Source organism: Astatotilapia calliptera, chromosome 13 (assembly GCF_900246225.1).
Source record: "Astatotilapia calliptera chromosome 13, fAstCal1.2, whole genome shotgun sequence".
Taxonomy (NCBI): domain Eukaryota; kingdom Metazoa; phylum Chordata; class Actinopteri; order Cichliformes; family Cichlidae; genus Astatotilapia; species Astatotilapia calliptera.
In genome coordinates, this window is record NC_039314.1 from 8585997 (window position 1) to 8602080 (window position 16084).

The 16084-nt window shown below is 44.7% G+C and overlaps 1 protein-coding gene across 4 annotated transcripts in view; it reads left to right on the forward strand.

The window, feature by feature from the left end:
• Positions 1–16084, forward strand: part of arid4b (AT-rich interaction domain 4B) — a 39159-nt gene that overhangs the window by 17642 nt on the left and 5433 nt on the right. For 3 of the 4 annotated variants that reach the window (XM_026189059.1, XM_026189061.1, XM_026189060.1), the window contains exons 4-17: positions 441–506; positions 852–942; positions 4702–4781; positions 4926–5017; positions 7000–7141; positions 8329–8408; positions 10707–10783; positions 11445–11593; positions 11695–11767; positions 11955–12049; positions 12145–12242; positions 12425–12623; positions 12760–12965; positions 15172–15354. In XM_026189059.1, coding sequence (XP_026044844.1) covers positions 441–506; positions 852–942; positions 4702–4781; positions 4926–5017; positions 7000–7141; positions 8329–8408; positions 10707–10783; positions 11445–11593; positions 11695–11767; positions 11955–12049; positions 12145–12242; positions 12425–12623; positions 12760–12965; positions 15172–15354 — 1631 coding nt within the window. The remainder of the gene's footprint in view (positions 1–440; positions 507–851; positions 943–4701; positions 4782–4925; positions 5018–6999; positions 7142–8328; positions 8409–10706; positions 10784–11444; positions 11594–11694; positions 11768–11954; positions 12050–12144; positions 12243–12424; positions 12624–12759; positions 12966–15171; positions 15355–16084) is intronic. The other variant, XM_026189062.1, reaches the window with a different exon arrangement.

Below are 16084 nucleotides of genomic sequence, written 5' to 3' on the forward strand. Positions count from 1 at the left end.
CTGTTGATATTTGGATCCATCTGCCCACATCTACTAAAAAGATCCTGCACTTCTGGCTGCTTTCAAACTTTTGCACATGCTCTCTGGAAAAGACGTGGCAGTAGATGGCTCTTAAGTGCGTGTGTGCCTGCCTTGTGGCCTTTTCTGTCTCACAGTAATGCCAGGTTGCCATGCAGATACAAGATTACCACAGCGTGATCAGATTATGATCTGCCGTGGCTCACTTAGGGGGTGGACGTTGCAGATGTAGAGAGCGGGGGATGGTCAGATGTTCGGCATCAACTGAGGGTTCAGTCATTGTGTAAAAGTCCTGCAGTATTAGGAGAGACTTGCTGCCTGTGTAAGCAGGATGATTGGTGTGATCCGGTCAGATCTTTAGGTAATTGTTTTGTTTATGCTGTTACTGATTCTACTCTACTGTTGCCTCCCACCTTCCCCAGGTGACCTTTAAAACAGATCTGACCACAGCTGAGGTTCACGATGAAAACATCAAAGGACCTCTAAAGGTAAGGCAGGAAAGATGGAGACCTATTATTATTATTATTATTATTATTCAGTATTAGTCATGAATCCCTCCTGTCTGAATTTAAGACTCCTTATTTTATTTTATTTATTTATTTTTAGCTTCACTCCTGTTTGTATCTAAGCTACACTTCACCCTCCCTTTGCATAAAAGCGCACGGGGCAGCAAAGCATTAGCTTTGCAATTTAATTTCACTACATTAAGGGTTTATGTAGCAGCAGTATCATCTTCTCATTACTTGAAAATACATCATTTAGATTTATCACCACAATATAATAATAATTAGTGCACTGACTGGCAGAATAACAGCAGTGTATCCGTCCCACAGGTGGGTGCTGTTGTGGAGGTGAAGAATCAGGATGGAGTTTACCAAGAAGCCACAATCAATAAGCTGACCGATGCTAGTATATATACAGTTGGTAAGTCAATAACAAGCTGTCTGCCTTGCCTCCTTCCTCTCACACTCTTCTTTACTCTACCACTACCTCATAAAAAACATGTTTGCACTGACAGAAAATCCTGCATGCTGATTTGTGTTTCTTGGACTGCGAAGTTGCTACAACTTTGAGAATTTTAGTCAACATATTAAATAAGGGGAACGTCAACCAGTGGTGCCTCTGCAGTTTTGAATGTGTGCATGGTAGGGCTGCCACAAATGATTATTTTGATAGTCGACTAGTCACCGATTATTTTTACGATTAGTCGACTAATCAGATCATCATCCATTTGACGTAAAGCGTACAGCTTATTGCACCAGCAGCATCTGCTCTTATATAACTATCATTAGCTTACAGCTTTAAGTGTTTAAGGTATGTGCTAACTAAAAATAAAGACAAGATGATAGTTTGTTAAATTTCGTTGAAGTTGAATAAACTCCTTGCTATCTAAAACATAACGGGACACCAGAGTAAATTCTCGAGCATCTCACACTTCTGATAATCAGCTGTCTGCTTGACGTTTATTCAGCTGTGTAAAAACTATAACTTTAATCTCAGCCAAACCGATTTACTCAGGAACAAATAAAATACTACAAAAAAAAGCCAAACAATAACATTTTTAAGTTATCTAAGTGACTTATATATATGTTTAACCTGAGTAGCGAAAGACGGTGGTGGGTTTGAAAACGATTTGCTGGGAGTCCGGTGTTCTCACGGGCTCTAGTGAGCCTTGCCCCCGGCTAGCTATCGAGCTAGTGGGTAACAGACGTCTCCGAAAACGTCGGAGTGCTTTTGAAAATATGTGGTGTCTTGATAACCTGAGCAGATATTTGAGGTTTACGCAGCTACATTCTCGCCTGAAAATATGTTGAATGTTTATTTTGTGACCCAGAAAGAATAATAAGAGTAATATTAAAACTAACTAGCTGCCGCCATTGTTGGAAACTGAGCTGGCTTGCGCTATGAATTCTGGGACACAGCTACTTCTTCTTCTTCGGGGTTTAACGGCAGCTGGCATCCTTGTACATGCAGTGCTGCCATCTTCTGTTTCAGTCCGTTATTACACTCTTAAATCCTGCTAGTTATTCCTGCAGCTTTTGTGAGCTTACAAAGCTTCAAACAACGCGTCGACTATTAGGTCAGTCGTCGACGATTTTGATAGTCGACGTAATCGTGACTAGTCGACTAATCGTGGCAGCCCTAGTGCATGGAAAGATTAACTGTGCTGATACTTTTGGCTGCTCTCTTATTCACCTCAGCAGGTAGCTCCACATATTTCAGTTGAAAACTATTTATTTATTTTACACCTTATGCCCTCCCTGACTCATCCCCAGTGGGATTTGAGTCTCCTGCTGGGACCATTAGGCCAGTGTGTAAACCACTACTCTAAGGCTACGTTCACACTGCAGGTCTCAATGGTCAAATCCGATTTTTTTTGTCTGCTTGTTCACACTACAAATAAAATGCGACAGCAAACGCGCTCTAGTGTGAATGCTCAAAGCGGCCCGCATGCGCAAAAGAAGACGTCACACACAACGCGCTCTGTACACCCAGAGCAAACGATATTGTTTGACTGATGGGCCTTAATATAAAGACTTCGGACTTTACGTTTCCCAATTTTTGCTTTAAGTTTTGTTATTTACATAACAATGTAGATAACCTAATAATTATCCTTATTGCTGTTTTAGAGGAGCGGTGCTTCAAAGGATAGTTGCAGATTTCTGTCAGAATCTGCAGATTATACAGTACAAATAAAATATACGTGAAAATAAAATGTTCATGTTTCCCCAACGTTGTCTTCCCAACAGTTTCACTAACATCTACACTTATTGGCCAGGAAGCGTTTGCGATGTCTTCTCGGGCGCTGATAATTGGTGTCTGTCTTGTGTCAGTGACGTAAAAGACGGATTTAATGCGACATGACTGTTCAAACAACAGTCGCTTTCTAAAACATCGGATATGTATCGGATTCAGTACCACATACGAAAGTGACCCAGATCGGATTTGAAAATATCGGATTTGTGCCGTTCACACTGTCATACCATGATCGGATATGGGTCGCATAGGGTCAAAAAAATCGGATTTGATGCGCTTTCGCCTGCAGTGTGAACGCAGCCTAAGAAACCACAGGACAAATACTAGGCTGGACCTACTTTTGCTTTCTGAACTGCCTTAATTCAACAAGTTTTTGGAAACATCGCTTAGAGATTTTGGTCCATATTTAAATGATGGCGTCAGCTGCACATCCATGATTCTCCATTTCCCCATGGTTTCATGTTGTTTACACTGGTTGGTGACCCTGTGTGAACTGTAGGCTTAGTTTCCTGTTCTTAGTTGGCAGGAGTGACACCCGGTGTGGTCTTCTGCTGCTGTAGCAAATCTGCTTCAGGGTTTGATGTCCCTTGGTTGCCTTGCTATCAGCTTGAAGCAGTCTGACCATTCTCCTCTGACCTCTGACATCAACAAGACACTTTCCCCCAGAGAACTGTGCCTCCTGGGATCTTTTCTCTTTTTCAGATCGTTCTCTGTAAGCCTTAGAGATGGTTATATGGGAAAATACCAGTCACTTAAATCACCTGCTGTCATGTTATTGCCTGATTACGTACTAGCATTAATGAGCACTTTAACAGATGATGAAGTGGCCAGTAGGTGTATTTGGCTAAATAGCGGAAACCAAAAGTGTCTTATTAGCAATTAGTATATAGTTAGCTAAAACAATGAATAATTTAGAGTATCTATGTATGAATACATGAAGTTTAAACTAATCTTAACACCAGAAAGAACAACCAGAAGAACACTGTGGGCCAAAAAGACGGGAATCACTGTAATATAACACAAGATAGCAAGTGAGAAATGCTGGTGATGCTACATGTAGGGGGATGAAGTGTGATATCAATCATTTGCTCTATAAAAAGTTCAAAATAAATATGACAGGGTGGTGAGAACCTCAAAAACCCCAAGTTTTAGCTTCTAACTGAACAGATTTGGTGTTGGGGTTTGTTTTTGGTTTTTTTTTGTGCCCACAGTTTGTAATTGCGAGTCTGTCAAGAGCACGCAGTTACATTGTTGGATAATCCAGAGTACACAGCATATAGACTTGCTGCAAAGCTTTCCAGTCTCTCGGCAGCTGCTCGTCACTTAAGAGCACCCGTGGGGGTTTTCTGCGCCTTGAAAACACTCATCTCGGCACATTTTCATTCTTTTCATTCGCTGGTGGGGAAAACAAAAACATAACTCACTGTTGAAGTTACCTCAAGTGTTCCCCTCATTGTTGTCTACAAGTACGTTTGAACAATGAACAACCCAGGGTTTGTCTTTGCGATCCAAGAGACTGTTTTAAGAGTCCTTGAGGTCATTATTATTAAATTTAATGTTAGATTTAGTGCTCTTTCACATGTGAGCGCATTTTACAAATGGCTGCTCATTTATGGATAAAATATCAGAGAGAGATGAATTAAATTGAGACGCTTCTCCTCACGTCTTTATTTTGCTGTTTACTCAGCTCTGTGTAGCAGAGGGTCCTTGAAGCTCGAGTAAATCTGTGAGCTGAAAGTAACCGTGGCTGCCTGCTGGAGAACGTATGAGCCTTAAAAGACGAGCATCATTTGTTTGCAGTATATCTGAGGCGCGATGGCATTTTGCAACTGAGGCAGGAGTCTGTCTGTGCTTGAGTTTGTTTTTGTGTGGGCGCGGGGGTACCGGTGGGCTCGCAGTCTGATAGTTGGTCTTTTATCTCCGCAGTGTTTGATGACGGCGATGAGAAGACCCTGAGGCGTTCCTCCCTCTGCCTGAAAGGAGCGCGTCACTTTGCGGAGAGCGAGGCAAGTATCTCACTGCCCCTCAGTCCCATAACAGCCTCATCTCTGCTTTCTGGGGAAATGAAGCTCATTTTGTGTATAAATCCATTTATAAGTGTGCGAATAGAGGGTAAACCTTTTTGTCCGGTTGTGTTCTCTCCACCGCAGACACTTGACCGACTCCCTCTCACCAACCCCGAGCACTTCGGCACACCCGTCATCGGCAAGAAGGGGAACCGCGGTCGGCGATCAAACCCGATGTGAGTATCATCCACTGGTCTCTGTGCTCAATCCCGCAGCGCTCATATTTAGCTTCATTTTATCAGAGGCCTGTGATGCCAGTGGGAAGGTATTTTCTGTTCCGATCCTCCGCCATCAGAAACAGACTCGCCCTGCTCTAAGTGTGCTGACAGCAGTTGAAATGAAAGATTTACTCTCATCTCCATCCCCTCATAAAGAGCCCCCGAGGCCTGGAAGGAGAGAGAGCCTGCTCGCCTCCTCCAGCTCCTTAATCATAGCGGGCTCCCTGAGTGTGTGCGCATGCATGCTGGAGAGGCAGAATGAGCGTGGCACAGTCCTGCTGAACGTTATCTCTTTTTTTTTTAATTATTTATTTAATTTTCCCTGCTTTGAGTCTAATGTTGCAGTGAGTGTTTTATGCTCTGATGTCCCTGCTCCTGGGAGACGGCACAGTTTTCATTGAGGGAATAAGAACTGCTGAGGGTCTTCTTCTTTTTTTTTTTTGGTGCTGGGTATATTCGTAGCTCCTCTCTGGTATAAAGAGGACACTTGGCTAGATAATCTTATTCTCTTGCTAATGGGGCCCAGAGAAGTCAATATTACTCTAAGCATTGATGCAATATTGACTCGGAGCGGTCCCAGCTGCACATTAGCACCTCGGACCTTTTGTTTCTTTAGCGTGCACTAATAGTGTTTCAGCTTTTGAACTGCAGGGATTGGCTGCTCTGTAAAGATAGCAGCCACAAGGCCTGCTTTTAAGTTGTTGTTTAAAAAAAGGGGGGTGGGGGGTGTATAGTTTGACTTGTTGGAAAACATGCTAATTTGCCCTCCTGAGTTAAATGAGAGGAGAAATATGCATTAACATAAACACAGGAAACAGAGGAAATAAGTTTATGTAGCTGTGAGTTTGCCAGACGACAGAGAAGGAGTCACTGACCATGCCAAGAAATAGACGAGCTGTTAATTAATGATATTTTTAGGTTGCTTTAAGGCTTATTTTACTTTGTTTTTTAAGGAGCATAAGGAGAGCTGTTACCCGTGTTGTTTGGTGGTAAGAGTGCCATCAATCGTCTCCTCCAACAAGAAAAAGCGAGTGTACCTCAGAATGTGTTTATTTAAATTGCTGCCTTTAAAAGCAACGACAACTGTAAAGCAATCCCTGCAACATCAGTCTTTACAAGTGGAGAAAACGTTTCTTTTTTTTCCCCTAAATGAATAATAGTCTGTGCCTCATTGAAGAGTTAGTGTTTTCTTTGTGACTTTGATTCACAGCTTAGTTGTTGTTGTTGTTGTAATAGTAGCAGCCTGGCTGATTTACAGCTCTTGAGTGGTGCCAAATGCTGCGTGTGTTTATATGTACATAGAGCTGTGCTCAGAGCCCCGTGAGCCATAAAAAGAGAAAAGCAGGGTCTGTTTGCCTCTCGGTGCTTCCTGCATGATCACTCAGAGACGAGGCTATCTGTCAGGGCTCTGCCCGAGCATCAGGAAGACTGTCAGACGGCACACAGCGAGCCGGCTCCTTTTTACCCACCGATCCTAATGAGTGAGCTCATCAGTAGAGGCAACCTTATGTCTCACTGTGCTACATGATAAGACAATGATGGATTGTTAGGTGGAGACTGGTGGAGGTGTTGTTTTTAATCTGAGGAGCAGTTAAATGATGACTTGGTTATCAGAAATCATCTGCCTCCCCCTTTTTTCCCTTTTTTAAATTGAGACACGCAGTTTTCTGTAACTGAAATATAAATGGAATACGACCATTCACGGCGCCTCTTTATTATATTATATTGCATAACACAGAGAAAAGCAGCAAATACTCAGAATCAGATTCATTACTTAGGAATGTTTGGCATTTTTGCTAAGTGGCTTTTAAAATCAACAGCAGCTCTCACGTGGTATACTTGAATTCGTGTAATGAAGGTAAAATGGTGTAAATGGTGTAATATATGAATGCTCGCTGTGCCGTTCTGTCCATTGAGCAAAGTCTCCCTTCCTCCTACAGTCAAGAGGAGGAGTTGTCCTCATCCTCCAGTGAAGAGGAGGAGAGCGATCAGCGGCAGAATGAAGACCTGTTCGGCAAGGTGGTCTGCGTGGAAGGGGTTCCCACCGGGGACAAAAAGAAGACTACGTGGTATCCTGCTCTGGTGAGCTGATAAGCTTTCCTTCCTTTGCTGCTCTCTGCAGCATCGCTGTGGAGGAACGGGGGCTGCTGCTGCTGCCGGGCTTCCAGTGAAGTCACGGCATTATGCAGTTTCATCAAAATGCCTGCTTATGTAACCTTAGCACTCAGCAGGATTATGTTATTGTGCTAGAATGTGCCTTCCATCAAATGCTGTAATATGCATGTAATAACATTTCATATCCAGACAGACTTCATGTTCCGACTTGAAGGACGAAAAAGAGCTCGAGTCTTATTTTGCAGAAGAAAAAACCCCCGTCTTGTTTTCCATGATGTGTGCGAAATGTCAGACAGACATCAGTTTGATGTCTTCAGTCTTTGCCTATCCATTTCCATCCACCCAGCTGTAACTCTCAGTCACCGTTAGCGCACAATGAAATAGTGACAGGCCTTGTTTGTTTGTGTAAGTGTTACAAGTAGAACTGGGAGAATGGGAGAGGGTGGGGAAAGCTGTCCCTTTTACTGTGTAGTCAGCAGGGGCCCCGCCTCCAGGATTTGTTGTTCTTGGCTTGCTACTGACTGAGCTCCATGCTGCCTCCTTGTGACAGTTGAGAGAAGTGCACTGCACAGTAGCCTGTCATTGTTTACACTGCAACCATATGGCAGAGGGGTGGAGTAGGTACACTGGCAGCTGTCTCGTGCAACAGATGATGCGCGGCTGTGATAGACAGGGGCTCTTTTGGGTGGCCTTGTTATGTAAAAGTTCTAAGACACGAGCGTGCACGTGTGAGCGTATGTGACAGAGCTCGAAATCACACAGCAGGCGTGAGTCATGGACCTGAAGTGAAAGCATCCAATCCCGTGAGCCCGAGTGTACGCAGGTCTGCTGGAAATGCGCTGCTTCCTTTGGGTTAGACCCCGGCAGGAGTAGCAGCCCTCACGTTAGTTCTCCTCCTCAGCTCCAGCTGCTAATGATGCTGGTGGGTGCCCACCCCTCGTCATCTCTCGCTCTTCATCTCTCCTGCTAGTTTGATTTTGTATCATAGGCAGCACATTTTGTAATCAATCAGTGTGCCCTTTTGCTGAAACCGCTTTAGTCATTAAGTCATTCTCTGATACACCCCCACCCCTCCCCTATTCTTCTTCTTTTTATTGCCTCAGCACCACCTCACGTGACCTTTTTCTGACTTTCTCTTGTTTCTGTGCAACAAGGTCATCTCCCCCGACTGCCACGAAGACATGACCGTGAAGAAGGACAACGTCTTTGTGCGCTCGTTCAAGGATGGAAAATTGTGAGTCATTAATAATTCGCCCAAAGCGACATTTACATTCTGTTGTGTTAAGCTGCTTCTGCACTAATCATTATTAGTAGCTTATCCAGCATAATTTATGATGCAATCAATGAAAAGTGAGACAAAGGGAACTTGGGCCGCTTGTCGGCCACAAAACTAAGAGGTAGTAAAGCTGTGGCGTGCAGATGCTTTGCGCTGGCCCTTGATCATTTATATAAGTTGTTCTTGATTCATTTTTGTTTGTAAGTCAATTTGCACACTAACCATTTAATACTAATGTAAAGTACGGCCATTGTGGCTCTGTCAGATAACATTTGTATTTCTTGACTAAGTAATTGTGCGTGTGTTTGGTGAATGAATTCAAATCTCCATTGATTAGAGGAATATAGGCTCATATAGGCCTCAAGCACACAGCCTTCCTCTGCAGCATCGCCTATTGTTATTTTATTTGTCCTGAGGCTGTGAGTTACTGGTGTGGAGAGGTAGTGTAGCTTCCCTGCAGCCTGCCCTCGGCATAGAACCACACAGCCAGATTGTTTTGTCTGTGGTAAAGAAAGAAATAAGTCCTGTCAAGAGCTCAGCTGGCGGTTGTGTTACTGCAGCCTTTCTTCATGTGGGTAGAAACATAGCCCACACTCAGCATAAATTAATCTGGCGCTTGTTCGCCCGCTCCAAAGACTACTTTCCTGTCTGTTTGAATTCCCGCAATGACTAAATACACTTGCTTTAAAAGGAATCTTGAGCGAGTCGCCGGCGTGACCTCCTTAATCTGCGGCTGAAGACAAATATGCAGCACAGGAAGTCTTATCACTCGGTTAAAGGTAGAGCTGATGAAAGGGATAAGATAAAGAATGATAAATCGGAGACCAGCTGGAAGTTGTACGGCTGTGAAGTATTTCCTCTCTGACCGAGGGCACCCTGTGAAAAACCTGTGTGGTGTTTTTTTTTGTCTTGTTTGCAAGTGGAATCGCATTGGAGTACTTTTTCTTTCTGCTCTGCAGCTATTTGATTTAAGTCGCTGAAAGCGCTACTGTGCATCCAGGTGAGATTGCAAAAAACAGCAAATGAAAGGAGGAGGAAAATCTATATGATTGTTTTCAGTTTGTTTCCGTCTCCAATCGGTTTGCTCTCATATGCATTAAGCAAAATTTCCAACATGTGTATCATTATTGTTACGCATAGCATTTTTAGAGTGTAGTAGCGAGACACAAGAAAACACATTTTAAGCACATTTGATTGCTGAGTGTGCATCCTCTCTGTCGCTGCAGTGCTGTGTGATTTCCTTTAGCCCTTTTACTGCTTTCAAGTGCCTTTCCATTCTTCTGCACACACTTGTCACTGTTTATTATTCCACTTTTTATCTTTTCTGACAACCTCTTCTCAGCTATTATCAGGCTGGTGTGGTTTGTTTTTTGAACAAGGGGTTTACATCCATAGGCCACGTGACCTCTCCCGCACAGCACCCGGGGTCAGTGTGTTCGCTTTCCTCAGGAGAGTTGTATATTGTTACTAATAACCATTGAATATGTCTTTCAAAAAAAAAAACAATGGCTTGGAAAACATTTTGAGGGAAAGGAAGGTCAGATCCAGGGGTGAGGCAGGAGTTGTCAGGAAGTGGTCTTACTGTTTCCACTGTTACTACAGTAACCAGATCTGACAAGTCTTTCCTGTTTCCACTTTTTTCCCCCCATTTAGCCAGCTTGCAAACTTGTCTGTGTTTTTTAACCTGCAACGGAAAAAGACAGTGTAATGAGCGTGAGTGGGTTTTAAACCTCAGCTAAACAAACCTGCACGTGGTTTCTCCGAGTTACAGACAGGTGTCCTTGTCAGTGCCGTGTTTGTAGTGATTATCTAAGGAAATGCCAGGAAACCGAGCCGTTCTCTCAGTGTGAGGTCGTTTAGCTTTTATACACTTGTTTCTTTAAAATTTCACTCCATGACAAATCTAGTCATTGGATCTGCTCAGCTGCCTACAGATACCACAGCAAATCGCCTCACATTGCTCACCAGCCAAACCTCTGACTGCTTTCAGCTTACAAGCTTCACTGATCCGTGTGTCTGCCAAATCGCCAGCAGCTGACTGTGCCCAGCCGCTTTAGGGGTGCTGTAAGAAAGTAGTCTGTGACCGCTCAGGTTTTTGGAGGCTTTGATTGGCGCACAGCTGTAAGGTTGTTTTAATGAATAAGACTATATGGTAGAGCTCTGAGCTGTTTAGACTTTGTTGTTTTAAGAAAACTTTTTTTTTTCTACTCCACACTTTCTAATCAGAGTTGCTATATTTTTATTTATTTTTTGCAGTTACATGGTGCTACAGAAGGACGTCCGTGAGTTCGACAGCAGCTGCCCTCCAAAAGCTGACGCGAGCCTCAAACCCGGTGAGTTTGAAGTCGGTGCTACAGAAGTGGTGCGCAGCAGAGCATACCTTTTATCAGCCGTCTGCGGGCAGCTCTGTACGCTGACACACTTGGCAGAAAACACTCGCAGAGTGGAAGACCAGAGAAGTTTTGTTTATGTTCTGGAGAGAACGCAGCGGTGGAGAGCTCCTGTCACTCTGCAGTCTATTTTTAAAGTCCTCACTAAACTTTTTTTTATAAAAGTGCTACATTATTTTTCATTTTATTCAAATTTTTTTCCACCGCTGAGCTCGTACTCTCGTAATTGCACTTAGCAAACAGCTTTGTATTGTCCCCGTCTTGATATTCACAGGTGGTTGACTCACAACTGTGATATTTTCCGCGTTACAAAAGCGTAAAACAAGCATCTGCCGAGGTGGTTAGATACTGCTAAAACCCACCTGTGACACTGTGGCTGGATGCTTCAGCTGCTGTGCGTCACTGTGCAAACACTGGCAGGTTTTCATGCTTCCAGAGTTCCTGGTCTTTTTTATACTGTAGCTTTTATGTGGGCGTATTATTGTTATTGTTGTATATAGTGTAGAACACATTTTTAAAGGTATAAGTGTGTCGTTTGAGCATGCAGTGATGCACGCACAGCTCCAAGAAGTGTTTACGAGGTTCGATTAATCCGCTCTTTCAGCGCTGGACGCAGCCCTGGAGTTCCAGAGGCAGCTGGTCGTGCCCAGCATCTGGAAGACAGAAGTGAAGGAGGAAAGTTCCAGCAGCGAAGAGGATGATGACGATGAAGAGGAGGAGCAGGAGGAGGATGCGAGTGGTGAAGAGGAGGAGGTAGAGACAGCAGAGCGCACTTATCCTCTTATCCTACAACCTCCCAGATTTAAAAAAAGAAAAAAAGAGAGATGCCAAACTGTCTTGTTTCCTGTCTGCAGGAGGAGGTGGAGCCGTTCCCCGAGGAGAGGGAGAACTTTCTGCAGCAACTCTACAAGTTCATGGAAGACAGAGGTGAGAGCAGGGCAGGGACCAGTGTGATGTTTGAGGTTTATTTTCATTTGTGAGACAGGTTGTGGATTTTGTCTTCTTTTTTTTTTTTTCCTATTAAAAAGAAAAATCATAATTTTCTCCAGCAGACAAACATGTTGTGCTGCTTTTCTTACCACATCCACCTATGCCTTCTGCTTCTCCTCTTCAGGGACTCCCATTAACAAGCGGCCGGTTCTGGGCTACAGGAACCTCAACCTGTTCAAGCTCTACAGGCTGGTGCACAAACTGGGAGGTTTTGACAATGTGAGTGCTACTGCCCGCCCCTGAGAGCAGTTTGATGTCGCTCTCGTTTCGTTTGGTGTCGACTCTCTCTGAATTTTGTCTCCCTCGTTGAGCAGATTGAGAGCGGTTCTGTTTGGAAGCAAGTCTATCAGGATTTGGGAATCCCCGTGCTCAACTCAGCTGCTGGCTACAACGTCAAATGTGCTTACCGCAAGTACGTACAGACACTCCACAGCTCGAAAGCTTTCAAAATGCAAAATCCTCCAGTCGACTTGCTTTTCATCTTTGTGTGATTAACTCTGAGCGACGCAGGTGTGTCGGCGTGCGCACGCTTTGGAGCAGTAAGATTAAACTTTGGAAAATCTTATTGGATGTGTTGAATGTCTCATCACGCAGGTACTTATACGGATTTGAGGAATACTGCACCTCCACTGCCATCACATTCAAAATGGACCTCCCTTTGAAGCAGGGGACCAAGGGGGAGGGGAAACCTGAGGGGGAGGCAGGGAAAACGGCTCCTACGTCATCAGTTGCCGAAGAGCCGAAAGCCCAAGTGGACGGAGAACCTTGTAGCACACAGCCCGTTATCTGCAAGGTGCATTATCCCGAGTGCTGTCTGTTATTTTAGATGAATTTCTGCACACCTCCCATGTTTCTCATAATAAAGCGTCATGTCTGTGAAGGTTCTCAGTCTATAACCTTCACAATAATAAAGCGTCCTTCTCTCACAGGACGAGAAACCTGATTCGACCCCGAGTAAAACGGAATCCGAAACATCGAAAAGCGAGGGGAAAGAGGGCGGAAACGATGGCGATGACGAAGAAGAGGACGGTCCGCACAAAGCCGACGCCGACGAGGGCTCGTCGACGGCTCGCCTCGGAGCCGACGACATGAAGGAGGAGCACGATGAGGAGCAGGAGAGCAAGGACAACTCTGGGTAGGTTCACTGAAGGGGATGCTCCCTCCTCCACAGTTGCTTAAAAAACAAAACGTATGGTCAGGGCACAAACATGAGCTCCTGCATGGTAAAACTATTCCATGTGAAAGCAAAATAAGAATGCAAAAGGACTCGAGGTATTTGCTTTCCTTGGTGGCAGCACGATGCTAGAACACCATTAGCAGATGAGGAGCAGTGATCCTTCTGACCTTAAAAGTACTAATACGCCGTATACTCTTACCTGCTAACCAGAGAGAGGCACGCTCTCCTCTCTCTCCTCTAACTAAGCTCTTATCCACTGCCCTTTGTGCTATTATTATTCCTTGTTGCTTAGTCGACATCGGCTGGCAGAGACATCTTAGAGCACCAAAGCCTGACTGCTACCTTTCACCTGGCATGTCATGCTGTGCTTTCTCGCTGTCTCTCGCTCGCTGGGATTGTTTGACCATGCCGAGCCTCTCTCACTCAGTGCACAACATGGCTGTGCTCTTCTTGATTCCTGCCCTTTCCTGATCTCTCTCTCTGCCACCCTCTTCCTGTCTTTTCTCTCATCTTTTTGGCTTTCAGTGTTCAGCTTTATTTAAATGTTCCATGTGTGTGAATGTTGTCATAGATGCATTAACCCTCCAGTTGTGAGATATGTATATATATTTATATATACAGTGCTTGAGATGCTTTTAGAGGAAAACTCTGAGTGTTGGTAAATGGATTGTTGTACAGTTTGGCCTCAGCAGTTGCATTTTCCCTGTTGCCTCCTGTGATTAGCGCCGTCTGTCCAGCTCAGACCTGTTTGTTCAACGTCCACAGTGACAGATGTACAGTTGTGTTGTTTGGACTGCTGAAAGCTAGAAAACAGGTTCTTGGCTTACTGAGTCTCTGTGTCTGACTGAAGGACTGCAAAATTCCTGCACGTTATGAGGAGGTTATCTGTAGTTTACACCAACCGTGGCCACAGATACCTGCTGATAGAAGACCACTTGTGACCTCTATGACAGTCAGAAGTCTCCTTGATCCTTCGGCTTTGTCGGGATCAACGTCCTTGCAGATTACGAGTTTACGGATGCACTCAGTGGACAAGCCGCAGGCTGATCTGATCTGAGCTTTTCTGATCATATCAAACCTGTTTGATGTTTACAGGCTGTAAACTGGAACAGACGGGTGTTGTGTCAGGGTCATGTTTTCATTCCAGCATCAGCACAGACGGCGTGTAGCCACTGAAACTAGCTTACTGTGAGCTTAAACGAGAAGGCGATGCATTAGTAGGAGACATCGATGAGTTATTGTTGAGTTCTTGCTGGACAGGTGCTTATTTTTACGATGAAGCCTTCTCAACGGCTTTGCTGGAAAGTTCACTTGGACTGTTGACCTTTTGGCTTTTACTCATAATGATGAGCACTGCAGTTGAATTGTGCTCATTTTGAGCAAGCCGAGTCTTAATCTACGTGATATTTGTGTGTTTTATTTATTTTTCAATCAGGGGTGGAAATGTTTTTAAAAATCAGTCGGCTCCTGGAAATAAGCCCGTCTGCACGTTCTGAGGAGCTAAGTTTGGGAGGGACTGTGAGGCGTGTTGTGCTGTAGATGTTGTTCGTCGCAGCGGGCCGACTAGGACCTCGCAGCCGTGCTTCCTCTCAGTGCTGTAGCCTCGCTTTAAGTTGCTGCGTTGCCTGTCCCGTTGCGCTTTGCCATGCTTAACCCACCCCACGAGGCCCCCTGGCGCCTAAAACACTTACTGACACCCCTGCACCACCCCTATATCTCCTGATTGTTTCCCTCTAGCTCCTTCTTGTGGCTGCTTTGTTTCTTTACAGCGTGCGTACGAGGGTGAATGAGAATCCCCTGTGTGTGTGTGTGTGGGGTTAGACAGCATAACAGTAGTGTGATTTCTTATCATTAATTTTTACTATGAAAGAATAAAGAATGATGTGTTTTGTTTGTTTTTTTTGCTGAAACACTTCATGTACTGTTCTTTGACTGGCTTTTCTATTAATGATGCAGCTGGACTAGAGCTAAGGCAGCTTATGTTTCTGTGCAGGTGAAGGTGTAGTGTTGTAATGAGACAGGGAAAGGCAAGGGTGGAGCAAATAGACTAGAAAACAGGCTTGTTATAGCAGCAGGCAGCGAGTTGGGGGTGGATGGGTGAGGGTGGTGGTTTTTGTGGTGTTATAGCCTAGGGCCAGGAAGTGCTGAACTGTTTTTCTTGCAGGGATGACAGCAGTCAGGAGGGGGAGGAAGGGGAGGAGTTTGAGTGTTACCCCCCGGGGATGAAGGTGCAGGTGAGGTATGGGCGAGGCCGCAATCTGAAGACGTACGAGGCCACTGTGAAAGAGGCAGACGTGGAGGGGGGAGAGGTGCTCTACCTGGTGCACTACTGTGGCTGGAACGTCAGGTAAGACAGGACCTGGGGAGAAATCACCTAAACGTCTATTTTCACCCTAATTCAAAAGAAAACAGACCAAAAAAACAAATTTTTAAAAATCCATCTCTTAACTCATGGGATCACCGCCTACGTGGGTGTCCCCGCAGCAGTAACCCTTCCTCGCAATTCTGCTTCGTGTGAACCAGTGCCATGGTCAGCACTCTGATTATGGAGAGCACTGGGCCATCTAGTGGCAGAAACACAACTGAGTATCGGGTTGATGCGGATTCACTCCTCAGCTTCCTCTCTCTCAGTTTTGACCAAAATCCCCTGTCTGTCTGTCCCCCAGCTGTCTGTCTCTCAAACAGATCTACAGACAGCCTGATTTTTTTATTTATTTCTTTTTTTTAACCAATTTGAAGTCTTTTAACAATCAAACAAAACTTCCAATCCTACAATGTGATATTTGAATGTGAGCTAACACTGAATGGCCAACCTAAGTGCTGCTACACTCACCTCTACCTCTCAACCCTCTCCCCCCTCCCCAGCGGGTCAGGGTTAAACGCAGTGTTGAGTAGAGTGTTAGGGTACCATGACACAGAGGTTAACTAGTGCAATCGGCATTTCATCGTCTCAATGTTGTTGTGTGGTCCTCTAGCACTCTATAAAAGACAGTGGGATGTTCTCTGCATTGTGTCTGTTGTGTGTGATGTTGTGAAACTTTTTTCTTCCATCCCCCCCTCCCCTCCTCCTCATACGA